The following is a 14,638-nucleotide window of genomic DNA, read 5'->3' as shown; positions in this document are numbered from 1 at the left end:
AAACTAGATTCATATAAATTGGACATAGTCTAAGATATATGATGCGCATTTGGAGGTTGTCCTGTCCTAGGTCCCAACTTAAGTAACAAAATTAGTATCTCAAATGACAATATAGTAAGTTTAAACAACTTTTTTAATTTTATTTTTTTAAAGTTTTGAAAAAGTAACCTCCGCTTCCTTCCATCTTTTTCAACATTCTTCAACTTCCCTTATTCCTTTCTCATCACCCATCATCAATGGCAGACAAACCCAAACAACCACAACAACACACCATGTCTAACACTTACAACCACACAACATCCCCAACCCCGACTCCACCATTTTTGGTGGTTCCGCTACGGAATTTAACGGAACCCTAAGAACAATACAAAAATTAAGGGCATTGTTAACTCCTAAATGGCAGGTGTTTGCCTTCTTCCATTAATTTCATCGGACCTCCATTGAAAAAGAGTAAATACAACTTAATATCTGAGATTCACAAAATTTGTCAATGAAAAATTCTAGCTCCATAAAGGATTCAAACTCCATTAATAACGCTCGGTTAACACCTCCCAAGCCGATTAATAACAATAAGTAAAAGACGTTTGTATCCCTAACAAAGTGTGCGAAAAGACTAAAATACCCCTTTGAAAAACATGTCGAGTCCAAAAAATATCTAGGGCGGGGAGAATGAAAACACAAAATCGCAAAATTAAAGAAAGCTAAGGAGCCTCGAACACACTCTCACACTAGTCATTGTGCTTTCTTCTCTGCCATAACCACCGCCTCAACAAGCTCAAAAATGGCTTGAACCAAAACTCAACCTTTCGAACCTAAAGCCCCATATTTTCTCTCTCCTCCTTTCACTTCTCTATCCTCAATCTTCATCTTCTTCCCTCAAAAACCCTAGAAAAACCCCCAATCTAGTTACATGACGAAAGTATATGGAACTGGGACCTACGATTTCAAACGCCATAGAGTGGCGGAATACCCAGTTGAAATTACCCATCAAATTGCTGTTGAAAAAACCCCTGATTCAATCCCAATTTCAAATGCCCCCAATTCAATTAGTCTTTCTGAAATTAATCGAGACCCTCTTACTAAAATTGCTGCCGATAATTGGATCAAATCTGGTGTAAATGATTCCAACCCCAGAAAACCCTTTGATGCTGAGCTTGTCAATGATATTTATCGCAAGGAGTTGCTAGTGAAATCGGGCCGAAAACCCGTGCCCTTGCAAAGGGTTATGATTTTGGAGATTAGTCAGTATTTGGAGAACTATCTTTGGCCTTATTTTGATTCTGAAACTGCTAGTTTTGAGCATGTTATGTCTATGATACTCATGATTAATGAGAAGGTTGGTTGGTTAGGTTGATTGAATTTTTCGTGTTTTAAAATTGTTTTTGGGAATTTTAATGGGTGTTTTTTGTTGGATATTTTGCAGTTCAGAGAGAATGTAGCAGCTTGGGTGTGTTTTCATGACAGGAAAGATGTGTTCAAGGCATTCTTGGAGCGGGTTCTTCGGCTTAAGGATCAGGTTTGGTTTTTGTTCTTATGTGTTGCTTTGATACTAGCATTGATTCTGCAATTGTTTAAGCTCATGTATGCTATTAAGGAACTGCTTGCAATGCAGCTCTAGTATTTACTGAGTATAGTTATAGCTTGTAAAAATACAAAGTATAACACGGATTGTATTCTTTGAGTTCTGTAAAATACAGGCGAGATTCGTTTATAAGCCAAACTATGGCAAATGAAAGACTATGATCTTTTATGGTGTGGTTTATTCAACTGAATTTAGCTGTGAAATGAACTTGCCAGAACTTATTGTAGCTGTGAACTGAACTTATTGGAACTTATATTAAATTTAGTCAAGTTGAATGGAACACACCCTTTGTGTAAACATATATTCGTTTGTGGAGGTGGGTTGCGGGTTATTGGGAATATCATCTGGAAGATAATCATTACTTTATCAATCATCTCTAGGCCACTCGAAAGGAAAGAATTAAGAAAGCAAAGCAATTGGAAGCTGAAGTCCTGTTATATGTAGCTGTTTGGTGTACCAGTTATGTACACTTGTGGGTTGTTGGATTAGCATCTAGAAAACAATATCTACTTTAACAATCATCTCTGCCCCCCCTTGAATAGGAATGAATTAAGAAAGGAAAACTTGGAAGTTGAAGTCCTGTTATATCACATATATGTAGCTGGTTGATTGGCATGTTGCATTATTATTTAATATCCTATGGAGTAAATTACTTTGCTTTAAAAATGTGAATGTTAGTGCTCTCTCCATCAGCCATCTCCCCTTTCTGATGGTCACAAACTTACAAGCAGTCAATTTTTCATTTTTTTTCTCTTAGCATCCTTACTTGGAAAATAACTAATGTGTAAGAAACATATCTCATGGAAAATTCACTCCTACAGTGAAAATTTGAAACAAAGAAACAAAGAGAAAGGGGGAAAAAAAAAGCATTACATTCATTCGATTAACATGAATCTAGTTTCCAAATTGTTATTCTTACAATAGTTTACAAATTGCGTAATAATATGCATCTTAACATATTATCCCTTTGCATCCATTTAACCAATTTACCCAAAACTCTTGTCCCTCAATAAAATTTAATTTCAGCTTTATTTGTTAATTTATTCACTTTTAATCAGCCAAACCCCCACTATTTACTTTTTAAATTCACTTCTTATTAACCAAACTTTAGTATCTAATTTTTTTGAATCATCTTTAATCAACAAAACCCCACTATCTTATAATTTTATTGACTATTCTAAAATGTGGTGCAAAGGGCTAATGGGACTTTCATTTTGGGACAGAGGGAGTACAATATTTGTAATATAATACACGATATTTATCTTATCATATACAATATATATACACAATATATAGACTGGATGGATGATTTTTCTCATTTTTCCCCTAAATATGTTAACTATATGTATAACATAGATACATTAGGCACTCCTCTTCTAACTTGTATTTTACTATATGTAATATTTGGTGCAGGGGGGACGCTTTACTATTGCGGAGAAGACCAACTACTTGGTTTTCATGATTAATGTCTTTCAGGTGTGCTAACATTTCACCTTATTGTTGCTTTGGGAGTTGGCTTGTGTCAATTACTTATATCCATCATGTTAGCATGTAGAATTTTGAGTCGTCTTTGCCTCAGACAAAGTGCCAGGTTTATGTTTTATAAATAGCATTTGTGCTAATTGGTGTGCTATATCAATCTCTTTTAAGTAGTTATGTTTTAAAACAGTTATTTATTTTTTAGTAGTATTTGTAGTGCTTCACACTGTTAAACCACGACACATGTGCTGAATTCTACCTTTTGTTTTGTCTTAAACATGATATCCTTGAAGTAGAGTTCAGAAAATGGGGATAGGAAATAGTCTGTTATGAAAATGTTGCCAAGGAGAAGCTGTTATCTAACAAAAAATATGTTCATGGAACTTGTATTTGCAGAGTTTGGAGGATGAAGTTGTCAGTGATACCGCTTTAAGACTGGCGAGTCTGCAATGCTGGCATAGCTTGTCATATGGCCGTTTTCAGGTAGAGTTAAAAGATTATATTGCTTCACTATATATATATATATATTGGTCTTCCCTATTTATTGATCATTTTGGTTTTACTGCTGATCAGATGGAGCTTTGTCTAAACCCTGATTTAATAAAGAAATGGAAAAAGATGACTAAGGCAGAAGCCAAGAAGGCTAAGAAGCGGGGAGAAAATTTTGATCCATCAAAATCTCTGGAAGCAACATTCTTGAGAAGTCTCATCGTGGAGTTCTTGGGGGTATGTACCTCTGAAGGATTCTATTTGTTTTTCTAGATTGCTAATATGTATGCTTGGAGGTTGATAGTTCTGTTCCTTTTGAGCATACTTATGAGAGTGTAAGTACTTACACATGTACACCTATGCAGGTATTGGATTCTGAGGTGTTTTCCTCCACACAGCATGATGATTCAGAAAGAATTAGTACGAATGGTTTACAAGAAGTTGATGATGCTTGTGTCTTGTACTGTGAGAGGTTTATGGAGTTCCTTATTGATTTACTAAGCCAACTGCCAACAAGGAGGTATGGTTGTGCTTTGATAGGATTCCAATTTTATTTTATTCTTGCTTTGAATGGGCTTACCATGATAACATAAATTTGCGGGGAGGGTGGTGGGGTGACTGGTGAGGTCTTTAGTCTGAATTCTTTGGAGTGTATATCTTTATTCAACTGCAGTATGCCTGTACACTTAATGACTCCCTTTCCTGTTCAATATTGACTCCCTTTCCTGTTTAATAGTGACCTTTCTGGCTGCTGATGTTTCTCCTTCCAAAGTAAATCTGCAGATATGAAATGTTCCTTTTTTAAAGCTATAAATGCAATTCTTCTCTTCCTCTCTTTTCCACAAAACTGTAGATTTTGTCCAGCCATATTATTCAAAATATCTCTCTGCACTTGCAGATCTGAACGCATTGACTTATATCTTGCTTTCTCTGTGGCTTTAGTTACTGATATCTCACCTACTGGCAGTCCCCATATCACATGCACCAGGGATCTATTTTACATACATGCATGAAAATGATTTAGTTTTGTTTTCATAAGAGAATGATGTACACTCTATTTATCCCTACTTTATAAAAAGTATGAAATTGCTTTTATAAATAGTGCACGGACCATTATACCCCTCAAAATGTTTATTTACATTCTTACCCACATGTGTAATTTTGTAATTTCTTAAGACTCATCAATAAATTAGAAATTAAATGGAGAATGGAATAATAAAGTTTAATATTTTCTATATTTAATTGGGGTGGGGGGGGGGGGGGGGGAGGGGGTTTATGGTTTAATTATGCCTCTAATATGTATTGTGAAGCACCCTATACTGCTATATGTTGTCCATTGTTGTTTCCAATTAGGCCAATGAGCGCAAAAGATATATTAGTATCATAAATTCTTATATAAAGGGTTAGCACTTAGCACATTGTTTTTTTTTATCACTACTTAAATAAGGGGTACAACCTATTGTATTAGATTTCCCATAATATCCTACAACATCAAAGACAATTAACTCCATGTGAAGTACAAACACAAGCCAAGGAAAAATAAGGCTAAGGAATGGAGAGATATTTCTTTATCAATCCATTAAGTCCATGTCAAGTGCAAACACAAGCCAAGAAAAACTAAACCGAAAGGGCTAACCATCTTGCGCGCAACGCGCGCTTTGGCTGCCCTAGTATATGTGAAATATTGGAACTATTTTATTTTGCAACGGTTTTGTTGGAACTACGTAGTTGTTTAATTAGTTTCCTTAACTTAAAAATTCATTTTTTCAGCATTTCCTACCTTTTGATTATATGCATTTCTCTTTTTTAATTTCATTTTTATTCTCATTTTATGTTTCATAATGTGTATTCTCATGAAAACTAGATGGGTTCTCAGCGTTAGGATTCTAGGGAAAAAAAAAAAAAAAAAAAAAAAAAAGAACAGAAAGTAGGAAGCACAATAATTATTTTGACTCTTTAGGAGGGGGTTATACTTTGTACGTGAAGATGACACTGTCTATTTTAACTTGTGTTTATTGGTTGTATATGTCATATTTTATCTAGTTGTCATTATGTGTTTTGAATTTGTACAGATTATTAGCTTCCTTACTGATATTTCCCCAATACTGATGTTAACGTAATCACATTATTGCTTTAAGTCATTTTCCTTATTTCATTTCTGTTGGCTATGCTAGATACTTGAGGCCTTTGGTGGCTGATGTTGCAGTTGTTGCCAAATGTCACTTGAGTGCACTTTATACTCATGTAAGAGGAAAGCTGTTTTCACAACTGGTTGACTTGTTACAATTCTATGAAACATTTGAGATCAATGATCACGAAGGAACTCAACTGACTGATGATGAGGTCGTTCAAGCACATTATGATCGCTTTCAATCCTTTCAAATGCTTGCTTTTAAGAAAGTTCCCAAGGTTTGTGGACTTCGATTGTGTTAATAAAGCTGTTTAGTGATTACAACTTGTCCTTTAAAATAGTAAGCTACTTGTTCATGTAACCTTATGTATGCTTTTTTGTTCCTCAGTTGCGGGAGCTGGCTTTAGCGAATGTTGGTGCAATACACAAGCGAGTTGATCTTTCTAAGAAACTTTCTGTTCTTTCGCCTAATGAGCTCAAAGACCTAGTGTGTTCTAAGGTTATTTTATGCTTTATTAAAGTAACATGTGTTGATTGGTTTCCAGACTGCGTCCCTTTGTGTACCTCTATGTATGTTATATATTTGCTAATTTTTTCCTTCTCTTCTTTCCTTTTATGCACAGCTCAAACTCATTTCAAGCAATGATCCATGGTCAGACAGGGTTGATTTTCTAATTGAAATTATGGTATCCTTTTTTGAGAAACAAAAGTCTCAGAAGGAAGCCATAAATGCTCTTCCACTCTACCCAAATGAGCAAATTATGTGGGATGAAAGTCTTGTACCTAACATTAACTACTCTGGAGAAGGATGCCTGGCTCTCCCTAAACTTAATTTGCAGTTTTTGACCCTTCATGATTATTTATTGAGAAATTTTAATCTTTTCCGTCTGGAGTCTACATATGAAATCCGGGAGGATATTCAGGAAGCTGTGCCGCACCTTCTTGCCTATATCAATAATGAAGGGGAAACAGCTTTCCGTGGTTGGTCGAGAATGGCCGTACCCATTAGGGAATTCAGGATTAGTGAGGTGAAGCAGCCTAACATTGGGGAAGTAAAACCAGCAGCAGTTACTGCAAAAGTTACTTACAGCATTTCCAGTTATAGATCACACATAAGATCTGAATGGGATGGATTAAAAGAGCATGATGTTTTATTTTTGCTTTCTATACGGCCTTCATTTGAGCCATTGAGCACAGAGGAAGCATCTAAGGCAACTGTTCCTCAACGACTTGGGCTTCATTGTGTACGTGGATGTGAAGTGATAGAGATCCGGGATGAGGAAGGAGGTCTGATGAATGATTTTACTGGAAAAATTAAACGTGACGAGTGGAAGCCTCCCAAGGGTGAATTGAGAACTGTAACTGTTGCACTAGACGCAGCACAGTACCACATGGATGTCACAGATATTGCAGAGAAAGGAGCTGAAGATTTGTATGGAACTTTTAACATTTTAATGCGGAGAAAACCAAAGGAAAATAATTTCAAGGCCATTTTAGAATCTATTAGAGATCTTATGAATGAAACGTGTATAGTTCCTGATTGGTTGCACAACATATTTTTGGGTTATGGGAATCCTTCAGCCGCTCAGTGGACTAACATGCCTGATCTTTTGGAGACTGTAGATTTTAAGGATACTTTTCTGGATGCAAATCATTTGAAGGACAGTTTTTCAAATTATCAGGTGTGATATCTGCCATAGTTTAATGCTGTTTTCTGTGAATCAATCATACATTTCTGTTTTGGTCCCCCAGAACAATTAAGGTACTTAAAAATATTTTGCTTTCATTTCACCTTTTGGTTTCAGATTTCTTTCATTAATCCTGATGGTTCAGAGAACTTGCATCCGGAGCCTCCATTTCAAATTAAGCTTCCAAAGACGCTGAAAAGCAATGTTCAAGCTCTCCCTGGCAACAAATCTAATATAACAGCTTCCTGTGATGGTGATGTCAATGCAATTCAAGAAAGGCTCATTGTTGAGACATATATTCCTCCTGATCTAGGTCCATACCCCCAAGACAAGCCAAAACAGAACACAGTCAGATTTACCCCTACTCAGGTGCATACTTTAACTTATGATATAATGACATGCGTTAAAGAATTCCTTCATGCTTTTGCAGCATTGCATTTTTTGTTGGGAATATTACTGTATTGCTGGTTTCTGAATCTAAAATCATCATTACACTTAACTTTAAATGAAAGCTTCTTTTAAAAAAATCAACATCTTTGTGTGACATTGAGAATTTTCTACTACACCTAAGATGTAGTAGACTATTAGTTGTGATTGATTTGTGCTATTTAATAAAAGAAATTCGTTGCTCTGATTTTCATGTGCCAATGGTAGCTGCCCTGGCATGGTCTCTTGCTTGTGCTCTTTTAATCTTTGATGTATGTGAGTTTAGGGTACTTTTGGGACCTTCTATTAAAACTTATCAAGGACGGTATTCTTTATTAGTTTTAATTCTTGGTTAACAACCCTGACTGCTGACTTTCTGATTCTACTAACTGCCTGTTGCATTATACTAGTTTATAATTTCCTGCAAATTATTTAGAATATGGGATTAAGGCTTTGATTGATTTAGAATGTGTTGGATTCAACCCCCCCCCCCCCCCCCTCTCTCTCTCTCTCTCTCTCCCCCTCTATTTAATTCACTTATTCTTTCTCGTCTCTCTCTATTTCTTCACCTTCATAACTTAGATATTCAGCATAAAAGTTTACTTTGATATAGAAAAACCAACTAGAATAATCACCACCCTTCAAAGAACCCAAGATCATGAAATACAACATAAGTTGGGGGAAGTAGATGGCAGTACTTAATTTGCAAAAACTTCGACCATAATTTTTATTGGTTCATTTTATTTAATTAAATTTATTTTTTTTTCCTTTTGTCCTCCCTATACTTCTAGCATTCTGATGATTCATTATTGTGATAATATTTCATCCGTTAACTTTTTGTCACGTTTTGACTTTCAATTTTGTTAATGCACATCTTTGACCTTTAATATGTTTAATTGTCGATTAGTAAAAAATTTTATTTGATGTTGTTAGTATATATATTGATATGAATCTAACAGGATTTTGCATGACTATGTATTGATATCGTTTTTTTTTTTTTAATTTTTATTTTTTTTTTAATTTTTTTTTTGCTAACTCTAAACTCTTAAAACAAAATAAATATGTTGCAACTAATAGTACATGCAGGAAGTAGCTGTTAGTCACTTGGGCAAGAAAAAGTCATGCAAAGTCTTAACGCAAGATGCTAGACATGTTGGGAAAAAAAAAAAATATGATCTACTCTTTCTGTATTTATAGTGCATATAAGGCTATAAGCTAATGACCTCAAACTTATCCAATTAAATCCTTAGTAACTTAGTTTTGCTTCGAAGCAATTGACAACCATCATCTTAAGAAATGAAATATATGTCATCTAGATTACATTACCAACTGAAGAATTTGAATTAGAAGCACAGCATTAAGTTTACTTAAATAACAAATGCTCACAGCTAAAATTTTAATTACAAAATTTCATCCCAAAAATTTTCTATGATTGACAGCAATACAGTGAAACACCTGATTCAGAAATCAGATAATGCAAGTGTTGTCATCCATGAAAATCAAACATATACAAAGTACTAAAGAGTAAGAGCTTTTGATTTTATCAATGGGGCAGAGAATAGGAATTGAGAGCGCAAGCCTTATCTTTTGTGGAAGCGTTGTTTAAACTTTGAAGTAGTTATAGCTCAGAATACAAGGATGGTAATTTGAATGTATATCCTTTTATGTTCACATATACTCCATGCACAAATCATTAAAATAATCAAGATTTGGGTCTGTATCTTCAAACTAAGTTTTATTTTTTATTTATTTTTGAATAAGATGGTGAATTGGTGACCAATATATACGCAATGCAGAGAGGGTTTCTCTGTGTTTTAGGGGGGGGGGGGGTGAGGGAATGATAGGATGAGAGTAGTGAATATAAATTTATTTTGTATATGAATCTTTTATAGATTTCTGTTATTTTAATGGTTAAGATAACGCGAGCTGAATCTTGAGTCCTTAACTGTGGGAAAGTTCTGGTCCCGTAGTTGACCTTTACACTGGAATGGGTGTAACTTGGATAAGTTTCTGCCCTCCAGTATTCTAATTTTTGAAGGTGTCTATCTTCTGTTTGCTTGTGCCATTTTATTGATATGAAGTTTTTTGTTTCCTCATTTTATTAGTGTTATCTACCTATCCTTTTTATTTAGCTGCTAGACTTGAATCTGTCGCTTCAAAACTGCAGCTTCATCTTCATGATAAAGCACACCTTGGAACTGACTTATATATCATGTATTGTAAGACAAAATATATAACTAATTTCTAATCCTCAATTTCTGTTTGTACCTTTCTTTGGCAGGTCGGGGCAATTATCTCTGGTGTTCAGCCAGGCTTGACTATGGTAGTAGGTCCACCTGGTACTGGAAAGACTGATACAGCTGTGCAGATCCTAAATGTTCTATATCACAATTGTCCTTCCCAGAGAACTTTAATTATCACACACTCCAATCAGGCTCTGAATGATCTTTTTGAAAAGATAATGGAGGTAGCTTTAGCTTGCTGGCTGTCATATGTTGTATAATATTTGGATGACTTGTTTACTTTGCTTGCTTAATCCGCCGTTTAATTGTTTTTTGTTGTTTTGCTTAGAGAGATGTGCCCGCTCGTTATCTTCTTCGATTAGGACAAGGTGAACAGGAATTAGCAACTGATCTGGACTTCAGTCGTCAAGGTCGTGTTAATGCAATGCTTGTGCGACGTTTGGAACTGCTTAATGAGGTGGAGAGGTTAGCGCGATCTCTTCAGCTTCCTGAAGATGTAGGCTATACTTGTGAAACAGCTGGGTACTTTTGGCTGCTTCATGTCTACTCACGTTGGGAACAATTTCTAGCTGCCTGTTCTGATAATAAAGATAAACCAACATTTGTTCAGGACCGTTTCCCATTTAAAGAGTTTTTTTCTGATGCCCCTCAGCCAATCTTTACTGGAAAGTCCTTTGATAAAGATATGCGAGCTGCCAAAGGATGTTTTCGCCATCTCAAAACCGTGTTTCAGGAGCTTGAAGAGTGTAGGGCATTTGAATTGCTGAAATCAACTGTGGATAGAGCTAACTACCTAATGACTAAGCAGGCAAAAATTGTTGCTATGACTTGCACACATGCAGCTCTCAAGAGAAAAGATTTCCTTCAGATTGGATTTAAATATGACAACCTATTGATGGAAGAAAGTGCACAAATCCTGGAAATTGAAACTTTTATTCCAATGTTGCTGCAGAGACAGGAAGATGGTTATGCACGTCTTAAACGTTGCATATTAATTGGTGATCATCACCAGCTGCCTCCAGTTGTAAAAAACATGGCCTTTCAGAAGTATAGCCACATGGATCAAAGTCTTTTTACTCGTTTTGTTCGTCTAGGCATTCCCTATATTGAGCTTAATGCTCAGGGTCGAGCACGACCAAGCATAGCTAAACTTTACAACTGGAGGTATAGAGAGCTGGGAGACCTTCCCTATGTAAAGGAAGAAACTATTTTTAATAGAGCAAATGCTGGGTTTTCTTATGATTATCAGTTAGTGGATGTGCCGGATTATAATGGCAAAGGTGAAAGTGCTCCTTCACCCTGGTTTTATCAGAATGAGGGAGAGGCCGAATACATTGTTAGCGTTTACATATACATGCGCCTGTTGGGTTATCCTGCAAATAAGATATCCATCTTAACTACTTATAACGGACAAAAATTCCTCATTCGCGATGTTATCAGTAGAAGATGTGTTCCATACGACATTATTGGCCCCCCAAACAAGGTAAGCCAATTCTCTAATGTCTTACTCATTGTTCAAAATAGAAAAAGTTAGTATTCTTATTGCATTAAATCACAAACAGCTATAATGGAAAGTATCTATCTTTCAAGCTAGGCTTAGTTTTCTGATTTGCTGAATACATCCTGATCGTAGTCATAATGGTATTTTATCACAGGTAATTCTTACTGTAAAGGCTGTTAAATGATGTTTAACTGATTAGTTATGCTACCTTTTGGCCTTTTATTATTTATAGATTATAGACATGTATATCACTAGATGTGATCTGTAAAAGACTTTTGCTTTGCTCTTGACTCTTAGTATTTTTATTTCTGTATATTTACCCCCTTTCGACTTTAATTTCAGGTCACAACAGTGGATAAGTTTCAAGGTCAGCAGAATGATTTTATCTTACTGTCGCTGGTGCGTAGTCGATTTGTGGGTCACTTGCGCGATGTGAGAAGATTGGTTGTTGCAATGTCTCGTGCAAGACTCGGCCTCTATGTTTTCTGCCGCCGTTCATTGTTTGAGCAGTGCTATGAACTACAACCTACTTTTCAGCGTCTTCTACAGAGACCTGATCACCTTGCTTTAAACTTGACGGAGAACATGCCTTTCACAGATCGTCATGTTGAGGATACAGGTCCAGCCTATCTTGTCAGTGGTGTGGAAGAGATGGCTAATATTGTGAACTACAAAAGACATCAGGTTGACCAGGTGAGCTGACTTGTCTTGTATTTTTGTATAATTACAAAAGTTGATAGTTTCTAGCCTTAGAATTCACCTACTCCTTCCTTCCCAAGTTCCCAGTTGAAGTTTACCTAGTTTAATTTTGTGTCACAGATTTTAAAGCAAGGAAAATATTGTTGGGCTGGGGAAAGTATAGTTGATTTTATTTTTTATTAATTGTTTTTAAGAGAAAATTAGGCAAGCCCTAATTTAAGATGGGGAGTATAGTATATTGAAAATCTGTTTTATATTTTGCTGGGTGACGAATTTTGGGTATTTTCTGACATGTATATGCTGATGTTGCAGGCAAGGATGATGAGCCTTCAATATAATTCAGTTAATTTCGAACAAGGAGATCTGTCTATGGGTGAACCCACCCAGAATGGACAGGAAGACTTAACCTCAGTGAATGACATGAAGACAGAAGGATCTGTCTTGGAAAATGGTAAATCAGGGCAAGTCCTGTCTGTAAATAACTCTAAGGAAAGTACAGTTATGGAAGAAGATAAGATTGGTCAAAATGGAGATGTGCAAGTAGAGAATCCTGAGGCTCGTGTAACAGAAAACGCTGTAACCGATGGTGATGCTGATCTTGCTGCCTCCAATATGGAGGAGTAAGTTGATGGAAGTATCAAAAGGTGATGTTTTACATGGTTGATATGTTATGCAGCTAAATTTAGCCATGTTCAACCTTGTTTTCATCCTTCACTAGTCGGTATAGCCATGTCAACAAAAGAGGTTCAACAAAAGTGGCCAGTTAGCTCTTTGTTTTAAATGCCACGCATAATAGGGACTGCTGAACCCCTAATACATGATGATTTGAGCTGCTTATTGAGGAATTGAGTATATTTTATGATGTAACTATGTAAGCCTTCAGCTCTATGATTTCTTGTAAATGAATTTCTTCTTATGTAGAAAATTACTGAGCAGGATATTCTGGTGGGTGCAATCCGGCAATGTCTCAATGAGCTAGGCAAATGGCATCATGGGATTGCTAATTTCAGCAGAAAAGTAGAATCTTTTTTTGGAGGGGTTAGGAAAAGACAGTGTGTTTCATAGTGGCTTTAGCTGTAGATTAGATCAATTCAATTTTGTACTGTACTGTATACAGGTTGATGTAACCTTAAGTTTTACTGACCCTGAAGATCTTGATCAGTATAACGAGAAAAACAAATTTCTAATTATTATGTCCATGCCTTCCAAATTTTGCACATTCAAACATATAGGATTGCAATGCATAGATTGAGTAATAATCGTGTTAGCAGCTGTCACAAAGTTCTGAATAGCTAACTCTAAAGAAAATCTTTATATGTATGTTTTACTTATTTTCCTTCTCACTATTATTGCTCTTATTAACAATTTTGTTACAGTGGGCAATTTCGAAAATTAGGCCTTGTTTGGTTGCACCAATTTCAAGTAACCACTCAGAATTCATAGGAAGTGCACTAAAGCCCTGTTTGGTTTGATGTAAAATGTCTTCATGGAAAATGATTTTTCAATTTTTACCCATTTTTCTTTGTTTGGTTTAGAAAGGGGAGGAAAACAATTTTTCCAAGGGTGGAAAATTTCATCCTTAATGATGAAAAACATTTTCCTTCACAAAACAAGGGAAACCACATTTTCCTCCCTCCTCCAGTCCTCCTTACCTCCTTTTTTACTTCCCTCTCATTCATCCTTACATTTCCAATCCTATTTTTTTTTAGTTTTCTTGAACTTTTTTTGTATGCAACCAAACATAGGAATACTAATTTGCAATTGTGTTTTCCCTTGAAAATATGTTTCCCATGAAAACTAATTTTTCATTGAAAGTGTTTTACATTAAACCAAACGGGGCCTAAACGTAGGTTGTTTGGTTAAACCAAAAATTTGCAAAATGAAGGAAATTGAAACTCCTAAGAATTTCTATTCTTCACAGAATATGGAAATTAATTTATTAACCTCCCTTGTAATTTCCTTAATGTCAACCAAATAAAGTAGGGTTGTGTTTGGATATACACAATTCATTTCAAATGAAAGATTTCAATTTTAGAATTTGAATTCTTATAATTCAATTCCAAAATATTTGTTTGGGAAATAGTAGAATTTCAATTTCTGGATTTCAAAATATCGTCAATTTCTTCAAAAAATAAAAAATAAAAAAAATTATGCTATTTAATTTTAATAACAACGTTCTACTTTTATTATTACTCCGTATGAAATTACAGTTTGATTATTTTGTGCGAATCCATAATCAAAGCTTTTACTTAAGACTGTAAACCCTAATTTTTTCCCCAAATTTGATTATTAGAATGAAAATCATGAATTTACCTTCCAAATTAATGAAAACGTAGCTTAATTTAGATGAAACAACAACTTTATGAAACCTGAATCTTGCTTCAATCGAGCAAAATAATC

The 14,638-nt window shown here is 35.3% G+C and overlaps 1 protein-coding gene across 1 annotated transcript; it reads left to right on the top strand.

Moving 5' to 3' along the window:
- The first annotated feature begins 706 nt into the window (after positions 1 to 706).
- Positions 707 to 13,431, top strand: LOC145641680 (uncharacterized). The gene is made up of 14 exons (XM_081692588.1): positions 707 to 1,336; positions 1,424 to 1,516; positions 2,996 to 3,058; positions 3,458 to 3,544; positions 3,635 to 3,787; positions 3,916 to 4,070; positions 5,725 to 5,959; positions 6,070 to 6,180; positions 6,305 to 7,363; positions 7,487 to 7,738; positions 10,077 to 10,262; positions 10,367 to 11,521; positions 11,882 to 12,232; positions 12,551 to 13,431. The coding sequence occupies exons 1-14, from the start codon at positions 911 to 913 to the stop codon at positions 12,860 to 12,862; spliced, it is 4,638 nt and encodes a 1,545-aa protein (XP_081548714.1). The 5' UTR covers positions 707 to 910; the 3' UTR covers positions 12,863 to 13,431.
- Positions 13,432 to 14,638: the final 1,207 nt, after the last annotated feature.

The sequence above is a fragment of the Chenopodium album genome, chromosome 8 (genome assembly GCF_948465745.1).
Source record: "Chenopodium album chromosome 8, dcCheAlbu1.1, whole genome shotgun sequence".
NCBI lineage: Eukaryota > Viridiplantae > Streptophyta > Magnoliopsida > Caryophyllales > Amaranthaceae > Chenopodium > Chenopodium album.
This window is presented reverse-complemented; position numbering and strand designations above follow the sequence as displayed.

Bases quoted from the DNA above. Each gene is read 5' to 3' on its own strand.
- LOC145641680 (XM_081692588.1), top strand. From the start codon at position 911: ATGACGAAAGTATATGGAACTGGGACCTACGATTTCAAACGCCATAGA. The intron at 3,788-3,915 runs GTATGTACCTCT...ACACCTATGCAG, and splicing joins TCATCGTGGAGTTCTTGGGG to GTATTGGATTCTGAGGTGTT. The intron at 11,522-11,881 runs GTAAGCCAATTC...CTTTAATTTCAG, and splicing joins TTATTGGCCCCCCAAACAAG to GTCACAACAGTGGATAAGTT.